The following is a 15,097-nucleotide window of genomic DNA, read 5'->3' as shown; positions in this document are numbered from 1 at the left end:
CTCCAGATACATCCATTTGCCCAAGAATTTCATAAATTCATTGTTTTAAATAGCTGAGTAGTACTCCATTGTGTACATTTTTAAATCACACTGAATTACTTACAGTGCATTAAGTGAGATCATAAAGGGCCTTTGTTTGAAGCTTCAGCATTTGTGTCTGTTATGGCTTTTGAACGGGAACATACAGTAACATTAAAAAGCAATTCTACTTTCTTCAAATTTTATATAGGAAAAAATGCCAAAATTTGAATTTTATATGATTGGATACATTTTAATTTATGCAAATATTTAATATATTTTTTAACAGTTCTACACAGGAGTATGCATTGAATTGGATAGCCTATCTCAGGACTTTAATCTTGGTAAAAACTGTCTTTCCCTTATCTAGCAGCTATTGACTACCTGTAATTATTCATCTAGCAAAGAGGTCTTATAAAATTTCACCAACAAAATTGGAATGCCATCTGGTATTGTCATTATGCATGTCTGATATCGACCATCATTTTGTTGCAATGTCATGGGCCCAGGTTCCCTGTCAAGTCTAGTATATAATATTTGGTAGTGAGCATTCTGCTCTTCTGCTTCTTACAGTCTTTCTACACTTTCTTCTGCAAAGTTCCCTGAATTAGGTGTGGTTATTGTGTTGTAGATACACTAACTGGGTAGTATATCCTACAGTCACATACTCTCTGTATTTTGACCCCATATGGCTTCTGAATTAGCCTCTGCTACAAAAAGAAGCTTTTTTTTTTTTTTTTGGCGGGGGGGTGAGTGAGAGTTACAGTTATTTTTGTACATAAGAATAACTATTTATAATAGTTAACATTTATATTGCCTTAGAAAAATAAGCAATACAAGGATGGCTTTTGGGGACTATTGACCTCTCTAGCCACAGAAAGTAGGGTAGATTTATAGTAACCATCATGAATTATCTCCTATAAAGTGGGCCATAAGTCTGATTTTATATTTGTTGATTATGGCAAAATGTAACTACCACTATTCTATCATCATGGATATATTATTATTGTAAATGTATACATTTGGGTAAAGATTTGTGATGTCTTACTTAAGGAAGACTAATGTAATTTAGTCTTCAGAATTGAAAGCAGTACAGATTGGCATTATTCAGTATTGACACTTCGGTGTTAGTTTATAAAAATGAACAGATAATTTTGTTTTGTGTCTTATCTTAAAATAAGTAATCTTTAAATATAAAGGAAAAAGTACCCTTAAACAGTATTAAATTAGGCAAAAACTCCAGAGTTTTTGTTATAGTTTCTTATAACTAAAATTTTATAGAAAGTAGTACAAATCCCTTGATAACACATCTCTCCTCTCCCTCTCTCTCTCCCCTCTCTCTCACTCTCTCTGTGTATCTCTCTTATTTATACATATATAATGTCTAAAAACATTTTAACTAGATTCTCACATCACTGTAATTTTTCTCTTGCTTTATTAGGTGGTATATTTGAATATGTGGAATCTGGCCCCATGGGAGCTGAAGAACTTGCATTCAGATTTGCTGTGAACACCATCAACAGGAACAGGACTCTGCTACCCAATACCACTTTAACATATGATACTCAGAAGATCAATCTCTATGACAGTTTTGAAGCATCTAAGAAAGGTGATTAATAGCTATATAGAATGATTTCTAGAATTCAGATTTCTAGGTGTTCTTGATTCCCTTATGTTGTCAATAAATTAATAAGGACATTTATGTGAAAGAAATTGTCTTTAGTATCTACATACATTTTATTAGAAAAAAATGTTGATTTTATAAATTTTCTTTATATATATATGTATGTATATTAGATATTTTCTTTTTTTACATTTCAAATGTTATCCCCTTTCCTAATTTCCCCTCCGAAAATCCTCTCTTTCCTCCCCCTTTCCCTTGTTCCACAAACTACCCACTCTTGCTTCCTGACCCTGCCATTCCCCTATCTGGGTGATAGAACCTTAACCAAGGGCCTCTCCTCCCATTGATGACTGACTAGGCCTACATATGCAGCTAGAGTCATCAGTCCACCATGTGTTTTCTTTGATTGGTGGTTTAGTCCCAGGGTGCTCTTGGGGTACTTGTTAGTTCACATTGTTCCTCCTATGGGGCTGCAAACCCCTTCAGCTACTTGAGTCCTTTCTCTAGCTCCTTCAATAGGGATCCTGTGCTCTGTCCAGTGAAAACTGTGAGCATCCACTTCTGTATTTGCCAGGCATTGGCAGAGCCTCTCAGGAGACCGCTATATCAGGCTCCTGTCAGCAAGCTCTTGTTAGCATCTGCAATATAGTCTGATTTGTCGGTTGTTTATGGGATGGATCCCCAGGTGGGGCAGTCTCTGGATGGTCATTCCTTCAGTCTCTGCTCCAAACTTCGTCTCTGTATCTCCTCCCGAGGGTATTTTATTCCCCCTCCTAAGAAGGAACGAAGTATCCACACTTTGTTCTTCCTTCTTTTTGAGTTTCATGTGTTTTCATTAGCTGTTATTTAAACAAATCTAATTTTAAGTATAATTAAATTTGTGGTAGATGAATTATTTTTCCATATTGTTCTACTTTCACTGTTATTAAAGTTTTAAACAATTAACTAAAATAAATGATTAAAGAATTGGTAGTTTGTCCAGGGGACTCAGGTTAAATACTTAGCAATGAGTACATTATCTGCAACTCTATTTCTAGGGCATTCTGAATCACCCTTCTGGCTTGTAAGGACACTGCATAGACATGATACACAGACATATGCATTGACAAAACACCAATATACATCAAATAAAAAACATTAAAGCAATCTAAAGAAGAACCATTACCCAGGCATATATTATACACACAGCAATATCAATAGTGACTGTGTTTACATAGTGCTATATAGGTGTTCTTTTTGTATATGTGTAGATTTTAATGTAGGAGGACAGCTCCTACCTTTGGCATAGTTTGCATTTATGTAGTATACATTGCCTTCTGTACTATAGATTGACTTAAGAGTAGACTAACAGCATTTGTTATCATCATATTCTTTAAAACAATATTTACATTTCTGCAATGCTAATATTGTTTTAATAGTTGCCTGATATTAATGGAAACACGTGTAATTATTTGTAGATCTACTTTGAGGAAGTTGTCTTCCAAGCTTATTAACATTACTGGCAGCTGATAAGATACAATGCTTCTCAAGAGAGAAGACTCGTTATTTTCCCCAGATGCTGGTCTGTGTTTCTCAAAGTCATATTCTGCTTGCCCTTTGAATTCATGTTTTTGAGAATATGAATTAGTTTTACATTTCAGATCCATGCCATGGTGATAAAGGGTTTACAAGACTGGAGGGAAAAGGTTCGAGTTGACTGTAAAAAGTTCTGTTTGTCACAACAAATGCAAACTAAGTCATTAAATTCAAAGCAAGTGAATATGATTAGTAATATTGCTCAAGACATTTCTATTAAGGAAGAAAAAATTCTGATGCTAATGAAAAAATCATATTAAAACACAAGGAGTGAGGAAAATATAGATAAAATATTAATAGACTTCTTAATGGTGACTTCAAAGGTTCAGTGTAGAAATATAGATTCAAATTTTCCTGACAACAAACAGAATACTATTAACTGATACCCTAGCACAATCCTTAGGCAATAAAGTCACCTGGTTTATAAGACCTTTTTTCAATTAAGCATCTATTAAAGCCTATTAGGAATCTAACCTAGAGGTAGGAAAACTCAAATTAGCAACTTCCTTTGCAACATGTAAAAGGGGGTGAAGCTATCATTCTATCTTGTTTACTGAGCTATTATTGCTTAGGGCATGAATAAATAAGCAAATGAAGAGAGATACAATGGATATTGTGAATCTTACAGCGGCTCTACAAATGTCCAAAATCATCATGATAGTAAAGATGAACTTTAAAATAGATATCAACTGAGATATTTAAAAATAATTTTAATCATTTTATATGACAAGATTTTAAATGTTAGAGTGTTTCTGATGCTTTTTCTTATATATTTCATATAAACTGTATTGGCTGAGTTAACTATTTTGGAATAAACTGAAAATATTTAGTTGTAAGTTCATGAGGCCTTGACTCTAGAAAATGACCTAACTATAGTCAACTAATATAATCTGAGAGTGAACAGTCTTCCCCTGGGAAGGGCATATCAATTGGTTATTCCATATCGAATGGTCAGCCCAGAACACACCACACACACACACACACACACACACACACACACACACACATACACATCTATATCTATATTATATCTAATCTATATCTCTATCTATCTATCTATCTATCTATCTATCTATCTATCTATCTATCTATCTATCTATGTATCCTACATAACTGAAATTAAAATACCACCAACCTGGTTAGCACAGGAAAACCTATGCACAAACAAACATATAAATGAAAAAGACACATCAATGTTATTTTTAAACACAGGATTATTCCAGGTATTTTCATCTTTTCTTGGATTTTGATTTTTTTTTAGGCAAGCAATCAGTTTCAAAATATATGAATTAAAGATCCATTTTGAGTGAGATTTCAGATTTGGCTGTATACCTATTTAGAATTCTGTTAATTATTTAGAAAATAACAATTGGTATGTTCAGAACCAACTTTCTTACATCATATTGAATTCTTAAAAGAATCATAGCAAGTGTTTCTAACAACTAAAGTTTTATCTAATATGTCTATGCTTAGGTATTCATGCATCATATATTTTATGCCAAAAAAATCTTTTAATTATTTTTCTTTCTCCCACTTCCTTAACATTTGCAGAATTATTTGAAATTTTGTTCCCACAAAATTGGCTGAATTAACTTTCTTGTAATAAACTGAAAATATTTAGTAAATAATGATGTAATTATAGGAAAGCTGACCATGAAAGACACACCTTTTCCTATGTTTTAGCACAACATGTTATCCGATGTTGCATGGTCAGCCTAGCAAACATACATACAAGCAACATTCTATAGACTAAGCAGGTTTTATTTATGTATTTCGGAATACATACAAACATACAGATCAACAATTTAAAAAAATAGAGGCCATGCAGTTGAAAGCAAGCAACAAAAAAGGAAAATGGGATACAGTTTAGAGGGAGCAAAGGGAATGAAGAACTATGAAGTGCAGATTTTACTAAAGGAGATTCTTTTATTTATTCATTTATTTTTATTGGTTATTTTATTTACATTTCAATGTTATTCCCCTTCCTAGTTTCCACTCCACAAACCCCCTATCCTATCCCCCTCCTTCTATGAGGGTGCTGCCCTACTTACTCAACCAACCACTTCTGCCTCATCGCCCTAGCATTCCCCTACTCAGGGGCATGGAGCCTCCACAGAACCAAGGGCCACTCCTCCCATTGAGGTCAGATAAGGCCATTCTCTACTACATATGCAGCTGGAGTCATGGGTCCTTCCATGTGTTTTCTTTGTTTGGAGATTGAGTCCCTGGGAGCTCTGGGGGTTCTGATATTGTTTTCTGATATGGTGTTGCAAACCCCTGACTCCTCCAGTGGGGTCCCTGCGGTCAGTCCGATGGGTTTGCTTTTGAGCATCTGTATCTGTATTGGTTAGGCTCTGTCAGAGCCTCTCAGGAGACCTCTATACCAGACTCCGGTCAGCAAGCACTTCTTGACATCAGCAATAGTATCTGGTTTTGGTGTCTGCAGATGGGATGGATTCATAGGTAGGGCAGTCTCTGGATGGCCTTTCCTTCAATGTCTGCTCCACTCTTTGTCCCTGCATTTCCTTTAGACATGAGTAATTCTGGGCTAATATTTTTGAGATTGAATCTTTCCCAGGAAGACATTTATGGGATTTAGTAGCAACGCATGCCCTCCTTCCTTCTCTTTATTGACAGACTTCCTTTTCCCTTTCAGCTTGTGATCAGCTGTCTCTTGGAGTGGCTGCCATCTTCGGTCCTTCGCACAGTTCATCAGCAAATGCTGTTCAGTCCATCTGCAATGCTCTGGGAGTGCCGCACATACAGACCCGCTGGAAGCACCAGGTGTCAGACAATAAGGATTCCTTCTATGTCAGTCTCTACCCAGACTTCTCCTCCCTCAGCCGTGCCATCTTGGATTTGGTGCAGTTTTTTAAGTGGAAAACTGTTACAGTTGTATATGACGACAGCACTGGTAAGAGCAGCGGCCTCTGTGGCTGACTTCAGCACATTCTTTTCTCGAGCACATTACAAGTTCTTCTGTTCTATGTGGCTTGTTTTCTTTTATTAGTTTAATTTTGTTTATTAATTATTATTGTTGTTATGGTTATTAATCAGTTTGTGAAGATACTGAAAGACATTTTGAGCCAAATAGCAACACTTGTTTTACACATCCAGAAAAATAACAGCCTAATCACATACATTTTCTCTGTATTTATAAAATAAGCATCAGAAGATTGAACCATGTATTAAAAGAGATAGTATGAATATCATGTGATTATATTTAAATAATTTTGGCTAAACAGTGGTTTTCTACAGCAGTCTCTGTGACTGTCAGTAAACATCAAGAAACTTACAATTTTGACATAGAATTTATTTGTTTTATGCAATATATATATATATATATATATATATATATATATATTTCACAAACATTGAACAAATAACAGTATTAAATTTTCAAGCTTTGGGGAACTACTTTTGTGTAGATAGATACCACTTAGAAAATTTGAAAACTAGAATTAGAAATAAAATTTAATGAAATGAAATTAAACTCATGTCACCCCCTTGTAATATTTTAATAAATGTTTGTTGTACAGCAGTTGTCTATATTGAATTGTTTTAATGGTTGTTAATTGTGGTTGAATATTATCATGAATTATTAATTTTAAACATGTCTCAGAAACAGAAGAAAGTAAACTGTAAAATCAAACTTGTAGTTTTCTGCTGACAGTTATTTTGGTGAGATAAATATTATATTTATCATGGTAATTGATTTCATTTAAGGATATTTTTCAGTATTCTAAATATTGTTTTAAATTAGAATGCAAAACATTTTATTTTAGGCCTTTTCACTATTCCCTCAAATTTACATTGAGATTGAAATTCATTTGAATTTAAATTCTCTCCAAATATGGCAGGAACATGCTTTGTTCCCAATCACTTTGTATGCTGGCAGTGAACAAAACTTTGTGTAGAAATTTATCCCTTTTATAATGAAATTATCAATGCAAATGGTAAGATAGAAACTATGCTAAGAGAACAAAGAGTTTCAAGCTTTTACAAACAATGAAAATAGTTTTAAATATATTTTTACCAAATTAAGGGAGCTCTAGCCTTAATAGAAGCTAATAATCTTATTTATATTGGTGAAAATATAAAAATATTTTAATAAATTTAGCCCTTACATTTATCAATTAAAAATGTTTCAAATCACAAGTATTTTTAATGAGTCTTTGAACTTAGTTAGACTTTTCAAGGACTTTCCTTACCCCCAATCATTTCTTTATATAATTAGTAAAATCCTTCTAGAAAGCTGTGTCTTAACAGCTTTCCTGAGTTTGCATAATATGTAATACCCAGGGAATCTTCAGATACAAATTAATCTACCTGTATTTATGTCAATAGATGGTTATATACACAAATATAGGATATGTATCTGGTCATGTCTCTATTCTCTCAATAAAATTGGAGCATATGTTATCCAAAGAGCATACATACTTATTTACATATGTATATACATTTATATATACTTATATATGATTGCATGCTCTATGCATGCTCAAATATTCATTATTTTCACACTGTTTATAATTAAAAAGGAATTGGCAAAAGATAGAAGTATGAATAGACATACCATGTTTCTTCACTATATTGTATGAAAATCTTCATTCATGCATGCACATCCCGATGGAGTAAACAAACAATAGGATTTGTCACTAGTTCATATCACAATTAGTAAAGCAAATAGTCACATGCAATTTTTGTTTCTAAACTATAGATAATAGTCTAAATATTTCTATCACCAGTGCAAATATATATATATATATATATATATATATATATATATATATATTTACATCAATACACTTGTGGAGACCTTGACTTCAAATTATTAAAACAATTATTAAAAACAATTCAAATTCTCTGTAAAACCCAACAAGCAGATAAAATAGTCACATGCAGATATTTGCCCCCAACCGATGGACAGAAGCTTCTGACCCCTGTGGTTGAATTGGGGAAAGGCTGAAAGAAGTTGAGGAAGAAGGCGACCTTGTAGAAGGAACAGCAGTCTCAGCTAATCTGGACCCCGAGATCTTTCAACACTGGACCACCAAACAGGATACCAGCTGATAGGAGGCCCCCAACACATACACAGCAGAGGACTGCTGGGTCTATGTTCAATCAGAGATGATGCACCTAACTTTCTAGAGACTGGAAGCCCCAGGAAGTTTAGAGGTCAGGTGGAGTGGGGTTTGGGGTTTGGGGTTTGGGGTTTGGGGTTTGGGACATCCTCATGGAGACAGAGGAGTGGGGAGGTGGTATGGGATGTAAAACAGTTAGAGGGTGGTTGCAGGGGGAGGAATAAAATATGGAGTGTAAAATAAATAAATAAATAATTTAATTTAAAAAATAAGCTTTATACCTAGGCATGGTAATATCTCTTTGCTATATTCAAGAATGTGTATCAGTAAGATTACCAGTACTTTGAGGCCAGCCTGGCCTACATAGCAAGTTCAAGGCTAGTCTGTGAGACAAAGTGAAACCTTGTCTCAATATGCACCTATTTTCCCTAAAATAAGAAACTTTATCTTTTTTTTTATTTTGAAAGTTATATAAACATTTCAGAATTATTTGATTTTGTATATAATATATATATACATATTGATACTAAACAAATTACAAATTTACACAATAAGCATATCTAAAGCTTAAAGATTAAGCAATTATAGAATATGGATTTTCGAGTTTATGCAACATTTAAGTCAATATATATTGATTAGGCACCTGCTGGTTAGCATTGGTTTTTATAGTGGGATCATATGCTAGTAGAGAGGACAATGGCCCTAACTTTGTGCTTCCAAACCACATTTATGGACACTTGATTATTCACAATCTTGTATTATTTTTAATTAGCAAATTACATTGATAACTGAACATTTGTATCTTTTAGAAGTTTAACTTTTTACTTTTGAGAACTTGGTTTTAATTGGTTCAGATAAAAAAATGACTTGTGGGTAAACAGTAAAATCTTTTTGAAATACATTCTTGAGTACATAAAATTTTGTTGCATGTAATTTGATATCTCAAATTATCACTGATGCTAGATTATTTTTCTTAATGTGAATTGCCCAAATAGGGTAGATTACAATTTGAAGTTGTGGGAAAAGTGCAGTTATAACAAGGACTGTGGACTGAAAATGGCCCCTATACTCATGCTAGTCAAGTTAAATAGCTTTGACGTGACTGTGGACACATGTATCAATTGCTTTCTGAAGGAGAGACATGTGCCATTTTTATTTACATCTTACCTTTTCCAGACTTACTTAATACATATGCTATCCCATTTATATTCAGTTTTACTTTATTGTGTTGTCCAGTTTGATACATGATAATTTCATCCACTTCTTGCTTGCATACCCTAACAGATGGATGTTAGATGAAATGTATTTCTGGACACAGAGAACTTCTTAAAATCATGTTATCAGGAGCTATTTATTTGTTATGATAATTAGCATTTGTTGTTGTCCTGGATGAATGCTTTTATACACCAAAAAAGTCTGTTATTTCTCTGAATGGTATCCAAAAATGATGGAAATGATTTGGTTTCAGAAAGAAAGCTGTTTCTGTCAGTCATTTTGGAACATATGATTCATTTTAAATATAAACTGAAAATAAATTGGATAGCTGTCAGCTTGTAAGCAATTCCAGGATAAGTTGTGAATATCTGTTTTAAAATTCCTGAGTTTCATCTTTGTTTATAGATCAGCAGTCCATTAACAAAGAACTCTGGGATGGTAAGCAGAAATCTAGGATTTTGTCCCAGTCTTGTGGCTAAATTATGGGAAAACATTGGAAAAGAAAGTAAGAGCATAGGAATGATTACAGATGAGCTGTCTTGCATTAGATATTGTCCACATTACTCTCGTAGGTTATTTTGTTCAATCTTATAAAACAGTTTTCTGAGTTGCAAAGAAAGCAGGCTATCACTTCATCAGGCCAGCTTCCTAGGTGGCCATGCTACCCACCAGCAGCCTTAGAAACACAAATATCCCCCTCAATTCATTCCTTACTTGGGGTTCACAGTTAAGTCCAAATTGCCAATTCTTTACCTCTAGAGCTCTCAAAAAAAAAAAAAAAAAAAAATCTACCGTCTTCCATGTAATGCTAACTTTCAGGTCAAAAAATATGCATCATCTTTCATGGTTTTTGATACTAACTTTATGTGATCTCAACACTTAGGTTATGTTTAATGAAATTCTGCTTGATTTATCACTTAATAACTTCTTGGGTCTAAAATGCAGCCAAAATATGTAAAGAAGTCCTGTAAATAAATTTGTTTCTGATCTCTCATAATATTTGAGTTTAAATATTCAACTTACTTTTGAACAATGGAAGCATTAAACTTATTTCAGCTGCTAAACATAGTTTTATGTTCACAGGAAAGCAAAAATTCTAGCCCATTCCTGATTTTGGGATACACATACCTATGTGTGTACCTTTTCAGAAACAGACTCTCTGGCTTTAATGCTCCAAAGAAAGACTTCCCTGGTCCTCTTTTTCATATTGGAATGTTTTTTCTACCTTATTCTACTAGCACTAGATAATAGTCACTGTGTGTTAGTTTTCTTGTCTCTACTATTCTGGATAAAGTCATCTTCTTAGCAGAATAGACTATAAAGATGTTCATTTTATCACAAGCTTCTAAACTATCTTGGTTCATGTAAGTATCTTATTGATAATTTCAGTGTAAGCACATAAATATGATATTGTATAATTACCTAGGGGAAATATTAAATTTCAATGAGTTAGGTAATTTGCCCAAAGTAAAATTCAGTGTTTAACTTTGAAATACTTATTCAGTATTATTAGTTCAGGAAAAGTTTTTGGTTTACCTTATTTCTTCCATTGTTTCTAAAGAAAACTAGTGTGAATTTCATTTCACTTTTTCCATTTACAACCAAACATTATTTTTCAAACAATCACAGATAGACCCATTTTTGTAAATCATCTGAGACAGAGGTTACAAGATTATGGCTAAAACTTTGCCTCCAAGAACTAATGCAAAGGGCAGGAAGGAAACTCAATAATCACAGTATATTTTTAATCCAACAAGCTAAAAGAATGGCAAGAAAAACAAGTATGTATGGTGGCACCTGAGAGAAACTTACAGCTCCTTGGGAAGGACAAAGGAGATTCTGAAAATCTGATTTCTTCCTTACTAGTGGACTATAGTAAAGTAAAAGTGTCTCCACTGGAGAAAAAGCTACAAGGTGTCATGCATATATAAGGATGCCCAAGAAATCCAGGTTGTTAGGAATTACAGGTACTTCTGTGTGAGACACTATCAGGGGAAAGAATCATGAAGAAAAATTAATGTAAAAGGCTATTGAAGATGGGTCATCAAGAGCTTCTAATGTTCAAAATCATGTTATAGGAAAGATCAGAGTTCTGTTAGTGAGTGGCCATCACTCATTAGTAGAACTCTGGTCTTTATACCATGTATCCACCCCACTCTGAGTAGTGATCATTCTTATTATCCTATTATAATTAATTAGAATGAGAATAATTAAAGAAATAAATATAAAATTACAAAGTTTAGGAGGAAATTTAAGTTCCTATTTTTAGATTTTTAATACTAAGCAATTTAAGTTTTAATTCATTTTTATGATGTAGCATGTAGTTTCTACTCCCCCTGCTTTAAGGTCTGCATGGACCTTGCTACCAGCTATCACCCTAGTTGCCTTGCATCCACGGATGGAAGACACACACATATAACTCATTTTTAACCTACCTTATGATTTAGTGGCCTCCAGCAGCTAGTGTGCATTTTCCTTTCTTCCTTTCTCAATAACCTACATCTGCCCTCAGCTTAGTTGCATTTCTAATATTCTGTCTGGGAAGTGACCAATGGCCACTCCACCTGAGATCTCACATGACTGGCGACTCTTTCCCTCTAAAGCAAGGTAAAAACTCCTCCTTTCTCCTGATTCTCCTACCCTGCCTTCAGGAACCTGGAAGATCTACATCTTCCACCCAACCATTAGTCACTGGCATCTTTTTTGATCAATCAAGTACCAATTAGGGAACAGGATCTTCAGTGTTCACATGCATATTCCTGATCAAAGCATCAGAACCTTCATTATAATATAATCATAGGTGAGAAAGGAGCACAAAAACTTTGTCTTAAGCAAAAGACAACAGCATTTTTGTATTAATTTGGGTGGAGTATATTTATGCACTAAGTTCTTGATATAGAACTTTTAGGGTGATTTTGATAAAATACAAAGTCAAAGAATGACTTTTGTCTTATCTAAAATGTATACCTAAATTGGATATACTAAAATAAAGGCACTCAATAGAGTAAGTTAATTTAAAAATATATATTCCTGGAAGATACAAACTTTGAATAATACTATATTTTTTGTCTTGTGCAACAAAGAACCAAAGAATTTTAGGGAGTGAGGTAATTTAGGTCTAAGATGATTATATGTTGTACATTTTAAGTACAAAGCTACAATTTCTGTATTCTATAATTCCAAATGCAAATACAATTAGCAGTTACAAGTTAAACCTAATTATTTGAATATAGTTGATTACATAGTCTGACATAATACTGTTTCCACAGTTGGTTATATTTGAACTTGGGTTTATTTTTTTAAATCCCAAATTTAAATACATGAAATTACTTTTAATATTATTTCCTAGAGTCTGATTACATGGTACTATTTTAAATGTATTCATAGGAAAATTTCTTTAAGTTTTCCAGTCTTTCTAAAATATACCATTCTGTAAGACACAATTAAATTCTCTTATCTATAATAAAGATACTTTGGTCTAAAGAAATACAAAGAAGTTTTATAGGAAGCCTCAGTAATGGGTAATTTTTACCTTAGTTGTAGAAAGCAAAGATACTATAAAGGATAATAATTTCAGTGAGGGTGGTCAGACATTTTCTGTTTCTATAAATCAAAGCTTTCCCAAATTTAAACACCCAGGCAAAAATAAATGGTGATTTCTTTTCCTGACCTCTTGTCCTGGTTTGTTTTTCTCTCTGTGTAGCCCAGTGGCGGGGGGGGGAATAAACTTTAATGATCTCTCTGATTTACCTGGTAGGTTGATTTCATGGTTAAGTATAAAATTGAAAAGATTTTCGTTTTCTAGATGCCATCACCCTCTCCTCCTTATTTTCTATAATTAATACCACTTACATTATCATGCTCTTTTTGTCTATTTTCTCAGAACAGCAATTTTATTACTAAAACTCTAATATAAACTTTACTGGGTTTCTTTATTTTTTTTTCCCGAGACAGTGTTTCTCCGTGTAGTCCTGGTTGTCCTGAAACTCACTCTGTAGACCAGGCTGACCTCGATCTCAGAAATCTGTCTTCCTCTGCCTCCCAAGTGCTGGGTTTAAAGGCATGCACCATCACTGCCTGGCTTCTACTGGGTTTCTGGTCACCTGCTACATACACATCATGTTGTTTATATAGCAAATAGTTTAGTCATCAGCAGACAAGGCCAGAGAAGAGCAATGGGGTGGCTTTGCCATCATATTCATGTAAAGAGCCCTTTCCCGCCAAGTACAAGTTTTGTGGTTGAATCTTACAACAGAAGACACCCAATATCACTTAGGACTGTAGCACAGATCCTGGATCACACTCTTACCATCTAGTATATAAATGTGTCATCATTAAAATCCCAAGCAAAGCCTGACCACTCAGAAGCATAGAGAGATCCTCTATGTATCTCCTCCATGGAGATCCTCCAGAAAGATTCCCACTGTTCAGACAGTTTTGTGGCTAATATTGTTAGTACAAACCTGTATCTTCAACAACTTATCTCAGTCACTAGTAATGATGATAAATTTGCTGGTGTTGGGTAGCTCTTCCAAGTTACTTTGATCCTGAATTTACATTTAGAGTATTCCATAGCTTTATAGTTTTGTCTTGGGATCCATAAACAGTCTGTTGGTGGACAGAAGTAAAGTCCATACTTAATATATGCCCCCTATGACCTACAAAGCTTGGCTCCAAGGTGAGATCCAAGAGCCATAGCTTCTAGACCAGAATTTTGAGTGGAAAAAGCTTATGTGGGGAGATGGCATCAGTAATGAAGTGGGGATGACCCGTGTAGGACATGGTATTCTTGCTATAGTTGGTTTTACTTGTTTGTTTCTACATCATGATAGACTTGTTTCAAGAGTAGACTGTGTCACACCCAAGAACTATGACATACTAGTGACTTCAGTTACTCAAATAGTGACATTTTCATCTACTCAGTCTTGAAGGTAACTGGTGTATTGTCTCAGCCATGATGATAGGATCAGATAGCTCAGAGTGAAGTCCTCAGTCTTTAATGCTGTGCCTTGATGAGAAAGAAAACATTCTCATTCTCTTAAGCCTCTTATCATCTATTCTTTGATTGCCCATATTGTTCAAGGGTTTGTTTAAAGTATTACTGATGTATCACTTGATTCCTTTCTCTCCATAAAACAACTCATGTAAACTTTACCTCCTTCCGTCTCCAAATGCTACAGACTTACAATGCTATCTCTAATGACAAACTTCAAGCAGGTAGTTCTCAGTTTACCAATAATCCACAGACATGTGTAAGCCAACATATAAACCTACTCTTTCGACACCACAAAATTTGTATCTTCCTTGAATTTCCCTATTCATCAAGTTGTCTCAGCCTGATGCTTATCACTTCAGTGCTAACTGTTCAACATTAAACCCTATGTCTTCTCTATTGCCTCTGATTGTTTTTAGAAATGCTTCTTTTTTCATTCCTGTTGCCTGTTGTGGTTGATGATCTTATCACTGAGCACTTGAGTCATCTCTGCCTACCAACTGATGTTACTCTCCAACTCAATGCATATGTATGCCAAGTTTTTATTCATTTTATTTATTTTTTCATTTATTTTTAGAAATGTGTTCT

At 34.1% G+C, this 15,097-nt stretch overlaps 1 protein-coding gene across 6 annotated transcripts in view; it reads left to right on the top strand.

Annotated features, from left to right (window-relative positions):
* The window catches only part of Grik2 (glutamate ionotropic receptor kainate type subunit 2), a 740,066-nt gene that overhangs the window by 200,473 nt on the left and 524,496 nt on the right, over positions 1-15,097 (top strand). For all 6 annotated transcript variants that reach the window (XM_021204375.2, XM_021204374.2, XM_029542109.1 and 3 more), the window contains 2 exons: positions 1,460-1,627; positions 5,874-6,131. In XM_021204375.2, coding sequence (XP_021060034.1) covers positions 1,460-1,627; positions 5,874-6,131 — 426 coding nt within the window. The remainder of the gene's footprint in view (positions 1-1,459; positions 1,628-5,873; positions 6,132-15,097) is intronic.

Source organism: Mus pahari, chromosome 9, assembly GCF_900095145.1.
Source record: "Mus pahari chromosome 9, PAHARI_EIJ_v1.1, whole genome shotgun sequence".
NCBI lineage: Eukaryota > Metazoa > Chordata > Mammalia > Rodentia > Muridae > Mus > Mus pahari.
Note: the sequence above shows the minus strand (reverse complement) of the source record. Positions and strands in the feature narration are given on the sequence as shown.